The 13854-nt window shown below is 42.6% G+C and overlaps 2 protein-coding genes across 4 annotated transcripts in view; one reads left to right on the forward strand and one right to left on the reverse strand.

Annotated features, from left to right (window-relative positions):
* The window catches only part of AMN1 (antagonist of mitotic exit network 1 homolog), a 143589-nt gene that overhangs the window by 118271 nt on the left and 11464 nt on the right, over positions 1-13854 (reverse strand). Inside the window, exons 3-4 of one of the 3 annotated variants that reach the window (XM_068278232.1) lie at positions 12657-12819; positions 9971-12495 (exon numbers count right to left, since the gene is read on the reverse strand). The exons of the other annotated variants lie outside the window; for them this stretch is intronic. Of the exons in view, the coding sequence (XP_068134333.1) occupies positions 11658-12495; positions 12657-12819 (1001 nt within the window). The 3' untranslated portion in view covers positions 9971-11657. Of the gene's footprint in view, positions 1-9970; positions 12496-12656; positions 12820-13854 lie in introns of those variants that run through there. 3 annotated transcript variants of the gene reach the window in all.
* On the forward strand, positions 9368-13829 carry LOC137564401 (uncharacterized). The gene is made up of 3 exons (XM_068278235.1): positions 9368-9609; positions 10246-10347; positions 12902-13829. Exons 1-3 carry the CDS (start codon positions 9422-9424, stop codon positions 13782-13784), a joined length of 1173 nt encoding a protein of 390 aa, XP_068134336.1. The 5' UTR covers positions 9368-9421; the 3' UTR covers positions 13785-13829.

The following is a 13854-nucleotide window of genomic DNA, read 5'->3' on the forward strand; positions in this document are numbered from 1 at the left end:
TGCTGCAGAAGCTCTTGATGACAGTGCTGACACACAGCCACCAAGTGATCTCACTAAGAAAGAGGAAGTACAGGCACACAGCGACAACAGACAGCTAACGCAGACCTCATTAGAGACAACACACAGTAGCAGTGACAGGCTGGCCCACATACAACCTGACAGAGAGAGAGATGACTCTACATCTGTATGCCAATCCTCGTTGTATTCAGGACTGACTAATGAGTTAAACAAACCCACAGCTCCTACACAGCTAAGGGAGGAAACACCACCACCAGCGTATGGAACAAGTAAAGTAGTAGGGAGTATTCCCCATGAATATACCCCAGCCCCATATGACAGGCCACTTCCCCTTCAGCATATGTTGAATGGTAGTCCATATTTGCCCCTTTATGGGCGAATGCCAGCTCATATTGATGGTGCTAGCAATTACCCCTGGCAATTTCAACTGTCACCCCTGGCTTACCCCTCATTTCCATCCCAGACAAGCAATGAATCTAGTCTCTGTCATGCTCCACTATCCTCACAATCCACTAGCATGGTGAGACTACCAAGCTTGCCATCACCTGGGTGGCAACAACATCTGAACCACTACAACCCAGGAGGGGAGGTGGCACCCCCTCTCATTGATCTTGAATCTACACCCACACCCATCCTTGGGAATGGAGGTATGGAAATGGCCCACCCTAGTGGTCTAAGCGGCACTTTTCAAGGCACTTTACAGTTAAATCCAAATACAATCCCTTTAACACCGCAGCAACAGCCAGGCAACACCAACAGCCAGCCATGCAGGGTAAGTGACACTAACCCTTTTAAAAATGACATAAGTCTCCTTAATCAACCACAGATACAGCAAACTTCAAGTAGGCCAAGGAGCAGTGTCAACCTGTCACGATCTCCTGCTGCTCCTAGTTGGGAAGAGGGTCCTTGTTCACCTGAGCTTTTATTCCCCGTTAGAGAGCAAGTGCTATCAGATAATCAGGGTAACCAGACAGGTACTGTTAGACACCATATACCCTGGACTCCCGCAGAAATGAAGGGACTCCTGAGTACCATACCCCATCCAAGAACTGATCCAGCTAAGTTTGCAAAGGAAATAGTAGATACTCAGACATGCTACAAAGCTACATGGGGTGACATGTTCCAAATTATCAAACGAGTGTGTGGGGAGGGAGATCTTGAGGAAGTAGTCAGCAAAACATTTATCCCAAGGGAGGTAGCACAGGACTCAAGTGAGGAAGGACACTTTTGGACAAGTGCCCTTGCCACATTGATCAAAACTGTTTACCCCCCTCAATCATGGTCCAATGTATCCTCTGTGACCCAAGCTGCAAATGAGGATTGCATGGCTTATTACAATAAGTTTAAACAAGCAATCGAATCAGCTGGGTGTAACATCACTAGTGAAGACCTTAAACCAGTGGTACTGCATAATTTCATGACAGGGCTGAAAGGTAAAATTCGAGAAAAATTGATGATTGCCAATCCAGATTGGAGAGACAAACCGCTCTCCTCTTTGTTATCTCTGGCTACAGCCATAGAGAGAAACATACTGGATGCAGAGGGAAAAAAGCCTCAGAAAATTTGTATTGTAAGTGGAGGGGATGAATTGAGGGAGACACAAAGGGAGCCACCCCCACCCCGTAGGCGACCACGGGTGTGCTATAGATGTGGGGACCCAGGACATCTCATCAAACAGTGTAACTACACACCTCAGGGAAAACATAACATGACACAGAAGAATAAGGACACTGACATAGTGCCCAACTCTTCATCTGACTGACTAACCGCTCTGCCTGTCATTTCCACCACAGGCAAAGGAAATGCTTATGTGGAAATGAAGCTTAATGACCAAACTGTAAATTGTCTTTTAGATACAGGAGCCTCACGATCAGTGCTGCGATCTAATGAAATTGAACTACCCATACAAGGTTCCACAAATGCTGTGGGACTAGGAGGGATTACATACCCATTGTTAGAAACAGTGCCCACAAAAATACAAATTGGGCCTTTTCATACTGAAGCCTCCCTATTGTTGAGTGATTCTGTTCCCTGCAACTTGCTGGGAAAAGACTTACTCACCCAGATGAGAGCACAAATATCTTTCACCGAAAATGGAGTGGAAGTGACCATACCCTCAGTGTCTGAAACACAGCTTGACCCTGTTAGAGAAACCTGGGATAGCATCATTGCCCTTTGTTCCTTAGTCCAGCGTACAGGGACAGAAGAAAGTTTACCAAGTGATTTGTCAGAAATAGTGAACCCTGAGGTATGGTCAAAGGAGGGAAAGATAGGATTCATGATAAACAGTTCACCAGTTAAAATAAAATTGAAACCAAACTCAGCTATCCCGAGATTGCCCCAATATCCTTTAAAAATGGCTCAAATGGATGGGATTAGGGATCAAATAAAGCATTACCTCAAAGAAGGTATCTTGGTGAAGACTACTTCACCTGCACAGACCCCATTGTATCCGGTGAAGAAGAAAACTGGAATCCAGTACCGAATGGTTCAGGATTTACGCGCAGTAAATAAAATAATTCAAGAAGATACCCCTGTTGTCCCAAACCCACATACCATCTTGGGGAACATTAAGCCCTCCAACAGGTGTTTCACCGTGGTCGATTTGAAAGATGCGTACTTCACTGTGCCACTGCACCCAGATAGCCAGTACCTTTTTGCTTTTGTTTTTGAGGGTCAGCAGTACACGTGGACCAGGCTGCCGCAAGGTATGGTATCCAGCCCGAATGAATACAGTAGAGCAATGAAAGAATGCTTGGACAGATGGGTTTGCCCAGAGGGAATTACACTTCTAAGTTATGTAGATGACATTTTGATCGGGGTAGATGATGAGGAAAAATGTATGCTTACAACCATGTCACTTCTTAATCACCTCGGAGAGGAAGGATGCAGAGTTTCTCCCTCTAAGTTGCAATACAACAAAGACAGGGTGGTATTCCTTGGACATTGCATATCCCAAGGTAAAAAACATTTGACCCTAGACCGCAAGAAAGCCATACTGAGCTCAAGGATGCCTGAGAATGCTAGACAGCTCAGGGCCTTCCTGGGATTAGTGGGATTCTGCAGACAATGGATTCCAAACATGTCTGAAATATGCAGACCTCTCTACCAATCAGTAAATGTTCAGGGGAAGCTAGAACTCACAACAGAACAGCAGGTGGCAATTGAAACTTTAAAGAACCTGATCAGTGAAGCTCCTGCTTTAGGACTTCCTGATTACGCAAAAGGGTTCAAGTTGTTTTGCCATGAGTCGGGAGGGCAAGCATCAGGGGTCCTCACACAAGACCATGGGGGAAAGAATAAGCCAGTGGGCTACTTCAGTTGCCAATTGGATTCAGTAGTGGCGGCCATGGCACCATGTGTTAGGGCTGTGGCGGCTGCTGCTGAACTACTGTCAAAAACGGCAGACATCGTGCTAGGAAGCCCCCTTGAACTTCTAGTTCCCCATGAGGTTCATGCAGTGATGCAGAACTTGACCACCAAACATATGTCAACTGCCAGGTTGACCAAATATGAGTTGGCTTTGCTCACACCTTCAAACATTACAATTAAGAGGTGTGTGAATCTGAACCCTGCCACTTTACTACCTGAGACCATAGAGACCTTTATAGACGAGCACTATTGTGAAGAAATGATAGATGACTACTATGAGGAGGTAGGACGAGTGAAAGATACTCCCCTTGACCATGCAGACCTCACAGTTTTTATTGACGGGTCCCGATACTATTCAGAAGGGCAACCTGTTACAGGATACTCTGTGGTTACCAAAGATAATGTCCTTTTTCAAGGTAAGCTACCAAGCAGCTGTTCAGCTCAAGTAGCAGAACTAATGGCATTGATGCAGGCTTGCATCATTGGCAAAGGCCAAAGGTTAAATGTGTACTTGGACTCCAGGTATGGATACGGGATCTGTCATGATTTCGGTCAATTATGGAGGATGAGAGGTTTCTTGACAACAAATGGTAAGCCTATCAAACACGCTGAATTAATCAAAAGGGTCTTGGAGTCTCTGTGGGGCCCAACGGAAGTGGCAGTAATAAAATGTGAGGCGCACACAAAAGGTACAGATGAGATTTCATTAGGGAACAACAGAGCTGACATGGCGGCTAAGGATGCTGCCTTAAATGGCACCATGATTACAGAGATCTATGTGGTCAGCCCCCCACAAGGGGAAGGCGAGTACATAGATTTAACTGTTCTCAAAAACTTACAAACCCAGACTGAAAAACAGATGAGACAAAAATGGGAGGAACAAGGATGTAGTGAAATAGATGGCCTGTGGAGCCATGCAGATGGCAGATACTGTGCCCCTCCCACTTTGTATCATTACCTAGTGGAAGTGTCACATGGCCCATCACACTTGGCAAAGGATGCAATAATCAGCCTCATCACAAAATACTGGGTAGCCCCAGGAGTCTCCACAGTGGCAGAGAGAGTCTGTCAAACATGTGAAACATGTCAAAAACACAATCCTGGTAAGCTGGTCAAGACACCCACTAAGCACTTGCCTAGGCCTCTATATCCATTCCAGAGGCTGCAAATTGACTATATCCAGTTGCCTAAGTGTCAGCAGTTCCAGTATGTGCTGGTATGTGTTGACATCTTCTCTGGCTGGGTGGAAGCATGGCCTGTGGCACAGGCCACAGCTTCTGCCACAGCGAAAAAGCTGTTACAAGAAATTGTGTGCAGATATGGAATATTTGAAACTCTGGAATCTGATAGGGGTACACATTTTACAGGACAAGTAATGACCGAAGTGCTGGAAGGGCTACAGGTGGAACAAAGATTTCACACTCCATACCACCCGCAAGCATCAGGTAAGGTGGAGAGATACAATGGGATAATCAAAAACAGATTATCCAAAATGTGTGAAAAAACTAAGCTTACATGGATACAGGCTTTGCCACTGGTCCTGAAATCAATGAGGCATACACCTAGGGGTCCAGAGAAACTCACCCCTTATGAAATTTTGTTTGGGAGACCAGCACCCACGGGTCTATTCTTCCCACAGGAAATGAAAATGATGCATTGCTCACTGAAAATGTATGTACAAGAGTTACATAATTTGCTTACAAAATTGCATGGACAAGTTTTCTCCTCTATTCCAGATCCTGAGTCCGATACAGGATCCCATTCACTGAAACCTGGAGACTGGGTGGTAGTAAAAAGATTCCAAAGGAAAGGGTTGGAAAGCAGGTTTGACGGACCTTACCAAGTCCTATTAACCACCTCTACTTCAGTAAAATTGGAAGGAAAAATTCCCTGGATCCATGCTTCTCATTGCAAGAAGATACGCAAAAGTGATTAATGCAAACATGCCACCAGGGGCATTTATGTTAGTCTGTCTTGCATGTTGTTTGTCATGTATATTCAAAGGTGCTGAGGGACAAACTACCTCTAGCCACCACCAGCAACCTTGGGTGCCACCAGCATCATATGGTAAGTGGGGGGTGAAACCACAAGGCTGGGATCCTGCCCACTTGCATAAGGTTGAATGTAAACAAGGGAGACTAGTGCCAAGATATCCACTTTTTTACCAAGGGTATATGCATGTACATGGTACTAAGGGAATGAGTCCTACTAGCCTGCACTATTTTGAGCACGCTAGGCCAATTCATCCACCCCTGGTGATAGACACATACTGGCATACCTTGGACGAACTGTGTAATACCATGTACCACAGAATGATTCCTCCGTTTCAGGAGCATTTAAAAAAAAGGCTGGGTGGGAAACCAGAGATCACTTTCTTTTTGACATATGTTCAAGATAGACTTGTCCCTGACTGTGAGGCAGATGAGGACCCAGAAATAGACACATGTACTATGCCAGGGATTTTTACTGCAGATACAGACAACCCAGATTCTGAGATACTTGACAGTGACGATTTAAAAGACTTGTCTACTGATTTAGACAATGGGAGATCAGATGACTTGATGGTAGTAAGGTGTGAGAAAGACAGGTTACATCCTGAGGACCCAACAAGAGGAGGGTATGATGACTGGTATATAGTATATGTGGTATATAATGTGGGTGAGACAAGACAATATAGGAAAATATTCTATGACCAACCTGAACCCGTGCAAGGTACTCTATTAAATAAATGTTATGATCCAGCAGATGGAATCATGGAGTTCTTGCTTACTCGAGCCCCTGAGTACTTTGGAACAGTAGATCCACTTACATACCTGACTCAAGAGAGAATTATATTTGGACTCAACTGCAGTATAGTCCAACAGGCCACTTGGTACACACATAATGAGAAAGTTAGACTTAATGCATATGCAAGCACCCTGGTGTTGCACGTACAAACAGATGCTAAAAATAAGAGATTTGAGCATATCACTCCAAAAGAAGGTGTAACAGTACAACAGTATATGATGAGGATCATGAGAGAAGCCTGTACATCAGACATTGAGGGGCACTATATTATTGACACAGCACATTGGGCATCTAACCAATCTCTTGTCTTTAATGGACCAAACCCGTGGAAATGGGAAGTACTGTGTAATGGAATAGACACACCAAAGGTAAATGAATGGATGTATGGGGTTCCCATGTCTGAAGGATTGAGAGGATTGTATCACACCACAGACTGGAAAGACCCTCATGGCTATGAGTTAGATTTGGATTTAAACTTGGATGGACCATTTGTTTGGCCTTTCTGCGACGAATCAGATGAAGGATGCTGGACTTTTACCCAATCTGTCCAGTTGAACAGAGAAAGTCCAGTCCCTGGTGTGAACAATCCATCAATAAATAAACGAGGGTGGTATACATGGGAAGGGAGAGGCCAGGTATGTGCAACTATAGTCCGGGTGGAAAGAGAAAAGGATGTTGTGGTCCCTGTAAAAATGAATCCAAATATATGTAAAGTCCCAGCTGTCAAGATGGCAGACCTAATAGTCCCTCAACTGGCCTCACCTTGGGCAGTATTGTTGGATACAAAGTTTGTTTTGTACACGTGGAGAGTAACTTTAACTGATTTTAGGGTAGATATGTGGGACAAAAGGTGTGGTGTATATATTAAAAATCAGATCTACATGTTGAAAGGATGGTTGGAATCGGGGTATAGTCACCATAAGTCTAAAAGGGATTTGATGGATAAAGCTCTGGGGGCAGGAGGTCTTGGTCTAGGGGCCTTAAATACTATGGATTTAGAAGTATTAAGAAATAAACTTGGAGGGCTGGCTCAACATGTAGGGGAGGGAGTGAAAACTCAGTTAGATATAAATCATGTGTTAGAAAATCTACAACATGATCACATTGATGCTACAGCCTCACTGTCAGAGGTAATGAAGCAGAAATTTAAAGGGTTAGTAGCAGGTCTGGTTAAACAACAGGAAGAAGTCCAATTAGCATTATCTTGTACACAGGTTCAATCTGAACTATCACAGGATCTAAAGCTAATGATAACCTCACTGCATGCTGGTCACTTTCCCATAAATTTGCGTAGACAAGCTGAGAGATCTGTTCCTAAATTTGCCATGACGCATGAAAAATGGTGGCTTACTCAATTCCATGGGTGTCAAAACCTCACATGCACTATTTCGTCCTTAGTGCCAGTTGCAGGTGAGGAGCATCAAGCTTATACAGTGGTAAATTTGGGTTCTGTTTTGTCAGCAGGTGTAGTTTTGCTTCCCAGAGTAAACCATGACATAATGATTTATGAAGAAGGTGAGCCCAGGTTGTTAGACACAGATGGGTGTTGGAGAAAGGAAAATGTACTGTTATGTCAAGGACAGCAAAACAGGATTATAAGGCAACAATGTTGGGATGAGGAAGGATCATGCTTGATGGATGCAAAAGAGAAGATGCCGAGCCGGATGAAGTACCTAGGACAGGGTTATTGGTGCTGGTATCAAATGGAAAATGCCACCTCTTATGCAGTATATACATTCAATTGTACTCAGAGTGGAACACTGACCAGAGGGGTGTACTGTACCACTGGCCCAGTCCTGGGAGTTGATCTGGCACAGCAGAAGGGACGTACACCCATAACACCTGAAAAAAGACTAGACATCAAGCCTGATACACCTGTCCGTTTACAAAAAATTCCTTTAGGATTTGGAGCAGAATTGAAAGGATGGTTATTGGATTTTGGGAGGGAAGATGAGATCATAAAAACACTCAGAGCTTCAGAAAGGCAAGCAACAGTGCGTTTGGAGCACGATCGTGAGAAACTAGTGCAAGTCTCACATGCTCTAGAACAGGATGCTAAAATATCATGGTGGGAAAGTCTATTTGGGTATAGTCCAAAGGCAAGTGCCTTTCTGAACCTCATGCTCCATCCAGTAGTGGTGCTCATTGTCCTTACATGTGTACTATACATTTTCCAGGTACTTGTGTTTTGTAAAATCAAAAGATTAGGTGCTAGAATGAGTAAGAAACAACAGAAACTCAGGGATGTTTTGGTGGTAGTTTCACAAGATGAAGAATATATCTAAATGTTATATGGGTAGTATAAACTTTCTCATGTTCCCTTAGTTAAAAGGAAGTGCATGGAAATGAGTAAATGGAAGTAGAAGAAGCCCTCCATGAAAGGAGAGAACCATATAACCTAGGTATGAATGAAACCAATATAATCAATACAGGCTTATCCTGAACTATGCAGCTGGTGGTCAGACTACCAGGTGAGGGGCGGGAGAAGTCTGTCATGGATGAAAGGGTAGGTTTGTTAGGTATTGTAATCCCCTACTAAATCAACTTATTATTGTGATTTAATTGCTACTATACTTACTTGGTGTTATACTTTATAATAATCATACAAACATATATATATAAATAAAATAAGAGATTAAAAGAGACGGCATTTGCAATGTGTAAAAAAAAAAAAAAAAAAAAAACCTTTTTCCTTCTTTATGCTTTATTGTTGTATCTCCCTATGGTTCTACCCTTCTACCTCAACAAGACATGTTGTGCCTCAGCTTATCACCAAGAAGACACTTAGGGCCCTTTTCCACTAGCAATCGCAATCACAAATCACAAACGCCAGCGATTGCGATTGCGATTTTAACCTAATTTTTCTGGTGCGATTGCGATTTGCGATTGAGCGATTTCCTCTTTTTTGGGCTGCGTTTGCGATTTGCGATTTGCCCATTACTGCTGCGATTTGCGATTTGTGATTTTTGGAAGGGCGCATGCTGATTGGTTGAACTAGGTGTGTTGTGGTTTGAAATTGTTAGGCATTTTAAAACACCTATTGGCATTGGTTGGAAAAGTATACATGTTTTAATTGGACGAGCACATATGATGTGTCTTCAAACCATTGGCTAGGCCACACTTTAAGCCCTCCCTTTTTCACTATATAAGGGGAATGCACAGTGAAAGTCTTGTGGGTTTTTTGAGAGGAGTTTGTTAGAGCAGAGATTTGTGAGTTTTGATAGTTTTTTTGTGCAGTTGGAGGATGATTGAAGAGTTGATCTTTATGATTCTGATGTCGCTTGTGCTGAGGAGAGGACGGCAAAGGAGGAGGTATTGGGTGCATCCTCTTCTCAAGGAGAGACAGAAGAAAGGACAGTTCTGGTTGCTGTACCGGGATCTTCGCCAGCATCCAGAAAAGTTTTTTGGATATGCCAGAATGAGCATTGAAAGGTAAGATTTTTTTTTATACTGTACATTTATTACAAGGTTTTTTTTTGGTGCAAATGTGGATTAGTATTAGTATTACTATTGTAAGGAAAAGGAATACTTACCTTGCATGTTGTTTATGTGGGTATGCTGACTGTGTTGATGAAGTTACACCACTGTTTTCACCTAATCATATGCATTTTTTAAATCCACCAAATAGTCAAAGTTGTTTTGATGTGGGTGACCCAGTACATTTCACTTTTGTATTTGTACCAATGTTGTATTCGAATGTTAGTACTAATGCAATACACGCATTATAGTGAAATTTTTTCTTTTATTATAAACTGTACTTTTCACAACATTGGCAAAAAAAGTATTTTACGTAGTAAAAGTTCAACAATCAAACATATAAACAAAAAGTAGTGCAAAGTTGCATCATAGATACTGTAATATTCCTTCTTTCAAACATGAAAGTGCCCAAAAATTCCCTAGGAACAGTTAACATTTCAAATTATCACTTTTTTTTATTAGTCCACTTATTCCAACACTGACATTTTCCTTAAAGTGCGAATGAACTGCAGTAGTCATAGTGTACACTTGTAAAACATTGAAATATTTTTTAAACTTTCACATACCAAACTATATACACTTTTTTTATAGCTTTGACCAACTGTTGGCGTTGCTGAGTTCGGATTTGAAGCGTAAGGATACAAGATTCCGTCGAAGTGTGACTCCGACTGAACGCCTGTTGATCACGCTACGGTATGTATATATAAGTGACACATTATATTGTTGTATTTTTGTATGTTGCTTTTGACTGCCATGGTGAGGTGGATCACTATCCCAGTGGCAACATTGGAAAAAAGTCATGTACTGCATGTGAAAACAGTGCGTTTGAACAGCATGTTCATGCTCTATTCTTGACTGTTTTCACATGCAGTACATTGTATTTTCCACATGCTGGCCCTGGGATAATGTTCCTCCTCACCATGGCAGGCCGAAAAACGACAAGGCGGGTCACAATGTACATGTACACTTCTATGCTGCTTTTGACTGCCATGGTGAGGTGGATCACTATCCCAGTGGCAACATTGGAAAAAAGTCATGTACTGCATGTGAAAACAGTGCGTTTGAACAGCATGTTCATGCTCTATTCTTGACTGTTTTCACATGCAGTACATTGTATTTTCCACATGCTGGCCCTGGGATAATGTTCCTCCTCACCATGGCAGGCCGAAAAACGACAAGGCGGGTCACAATGTACATGTACACTTCTATGCTGCTTTTGACTGCCATGGTGAGGTGGATCACTATCCCAGTGGCAACATTGGAAAAAAGTCATGTACTGCATGTGAAAACAGTGCGTTTGAACAGCATGTTCATGCTCTATTCTTGACTGTTTTCACATGCAGTACATTGTATTTTCCACATGCTGGCCCTGGGATAATGTTCCTCCTCACCATGGCAGGCCGAAAAACGACAAGGCGGGTCACAATGTACATGTACACTTCTATGCTGCTTTTGACTGCCATGGTGAGGTGGATCACTATCCCAGTGGCAACATTGGAAAAAAGTCATGTACTGCATGTGAAAACAGTGCGTTTGAACAGCATGTTCATGCTCTATTCTTGACTGTTTTCACATGCAGTACATTGTATTTTCCACATGCTGGCCCTGGGATAATGTTCCTCCTCACCATGGCAGGCCGAAAAACGACAAGGCGGGTCACAATGTACATGTACACTTCTATGCTGCTTTTGACTGCCATGGTGAGGTGGATCACTATCCCAGTGGCAACATTGGAAAAAAGTCATGTACTGCATGTGAAAACAGTGCGTTTGAACAGCATGTTCATGCTCTATTCTTGACTGTTTTCACATGCAGTACATTGTATTTTCCACATGCTGGCCCTGGGATAATGTTCCTCCTCACCATGGCAGGCCGAAAAGCCAATGTACAACAAATTTACCGCAAAGCTGTAATAAATTTAGTAAACTACATGTTACGTAACTATCAGAACATTGTTCTGTCAACCAATAGCAGTGCAGAAAAGGGTTGAACGTTGTCCTACATTACTCGGTAGTTTCTGATAACATGCTGACGAAACTTTGCTTTCCTAATTGTTGTGGTTCACTTACACTGGTAGCAGTAACAATTGGTTGCAATATGTTGTAAGTAGTGAGATTGGCATTGTCTACATTTGGACGGTTTGATGTGGGTGGAGTAGTAGCACCAAGTGAGGTTGTACTGACTATAGGCCTAGAAGGTATGAAATTGAATCTGCCTTGACCTATGTTGCTTTCATATGAAGATTGGTACGGAGCATGACTGTCATGCATTGGTGGAATGCTTGGTAGAAAATAAGGGTTGTGAACTTGCTGTTGTGGAAGTTGAAAGCGGGTTTGTGCAGGCGGCAATAGTGATTGGGAATATGTTCCAAATCTGTCACCAGAACTTTCTATTGGAATAAATTTCTCAATGACCTCTAGAATAGCTTTGCGACATGACAGGTGTAAGCCGGCTGGCACTTTATCTAAGTACGGTTCTAAGCTAATTAGAAACTGTAAATTGGGACTTTTTTTACCCCTTTCCTCCATAATCTGCTGATCTCTTTTTTTCTTTTCCTCAGTTTTTTCTTTATACGTTTCAACAAAATGTTGTACTGAGCTAAGCATTTGCTTTTCATAATCTTGTTTGAGTAATTTGCCTTTTTTTTTGGTTGTGGAAGTTTTTGCAGCTGGTGGTTGTGCTCCAGATTGTGTTTGAGAAGTCGATTCCATAGTAACCGATGAGCCGGAAGATTGAATGTCAATGACTTCTGGACTCTCTGTTTCACCGCCTTCAAGCTGTGTGTCTTCACTCATTGAGTGTCGTGAACTGTCATCCTCTTCTAATATACTATCTTCAGTACTGTAAAAAGGGGAAAGGAAAATTAATACCTTTTTAAAAAAATTATGTATTGCATGCATCACAATTGTGGGGCATTGCAAGGTCTATTTAATTACAACGTTTGAACATTTGGGGCTCCACGATTACATTATCAAACCAAAAAAAAGACAAATAAAACTTACGGTCCAGTTTCTCCAACATTTTTGAGGAATGCCATCTGGCGAACGTATTTGTACTTCGTTCTTTTTGAAGCTCGACAACCACTCTTTGCTTCCTCCTTCTGTTTTTCCAGTTCTCGCTTGTAGTTGTCCCTGACAGACTTCCACCTTCTCCTGAGATCTGCAACTGTACAAATTGTATATCATTAGTACAAAGCGTATATTACATGATAAAATTTACATATTTCTCCATTTCTTTCCATTTTCAGATTCCTGGCAACTGGCCAAAGCTTTACCTCTATGCATTATGAGTTCCGCATGGGGGTAACTACTATTCATCGAGTGGTACGCACCACTTGCCAAGTGATATGGGACAAATTGGCAAACATATACATGGCTTTCCCGGACAAGAAGAAGTGGGAGGAAGTGTCTGACAAATTCCACAGCAAACACCAATTCCCAAACTGCCTGGGAGCGATCGACGGGAAGCATGTGCGAGTAGTGATGCCAGCACGCAGTGGAAGCAACTATTTTAACTATAAAAAATTCTTCTCAATTGTTCTGATGGCTGTTGCGGACGCCGATAGTAAGTTTGTTTACATTGATGTGGGTGCTTATGGCGGAAACAGTGACTCTCGCATTTTCCGCAACAGCCGTTTTGGTCAGAAACTGTTTGGTGGCAACTTAACTCTCCCAGATGACAAACCTTGGCCGGGAACTACCGGACCCGCGTATCCATACACTTTTGTGGCTGACGAAGCATTTGGTTTGACCCGAAATTTAATGAGGCCGTATGCCCAGAGGACTCTCAACTACGACAGGCGCATTTTTAACTACAGGCTCAGTAGAGCCAGAAAAGTCGTGGAATGCGCCTTCGGCATCATGTCCAATAAATGGAGAGTGTTCCACACGGCGATGCATCTTAAACCCCAAAATGCTATAGCAGTCATAAAGGCTGCTTGCATCCTTCACAATTTCGTGATCACGATGGAGGGTACACCGGTGGAAGAAACTACATTTGTACCGTTCACTGAAATACCCGCTGCGACAACTAGTAGAGGCACGAGTACTGCCTTATCCCAACGAGACAAACTTTGTGAGTATTTTGTTTCTGAGCAAGGATCGGTACTATGGCAGGATGATCAGATTTGAACATAAGTACGCTTCTTTAAATTTACAAAACTGGTCAATGTTTGTTGAACCCTAAACAAAAACTTTGTTT

This window comes from Hyperolius riggenbachi, chromosome 3 (genome assembly GCF_040937935.1).
Source record: "Hyperolius riggenbachi isolate aHypRig1 chromosome 3, aHypRig1.pri, whole genome shotgun sequence".
Lineage (NCBI taxonomy): Eukaryota > Metazoa > Chordata > Amphibia > Anura > Hyperoliidae > Hyperolius > Hyperolius riggenbachi.

Bases quoted from the DNA above. Each gene is read 5' to 3' on its own strand.
- LOC137564401 (XM_068278235.1), top strand. From the start codon at position 9,422: ATGATTGAAGAGTTGATCTTTATGATTCTGATGTCGCTTGTGCTGAGG. The intron at 9,610-10,245 runs GTAAGATTTTTT...CTTTTTTTATAG, and splicing joins GCCAGAATGAGCATTGAAAG to CTTTGACCAACTGTTGGCGT. The intron at 10,348-12,901 runs GTATGTATATAT...TTCCATTTTCAG, and splicing joins CGCCTGTTGATCACGCTACG to ATTCCTGGCAACTGGCCAAA.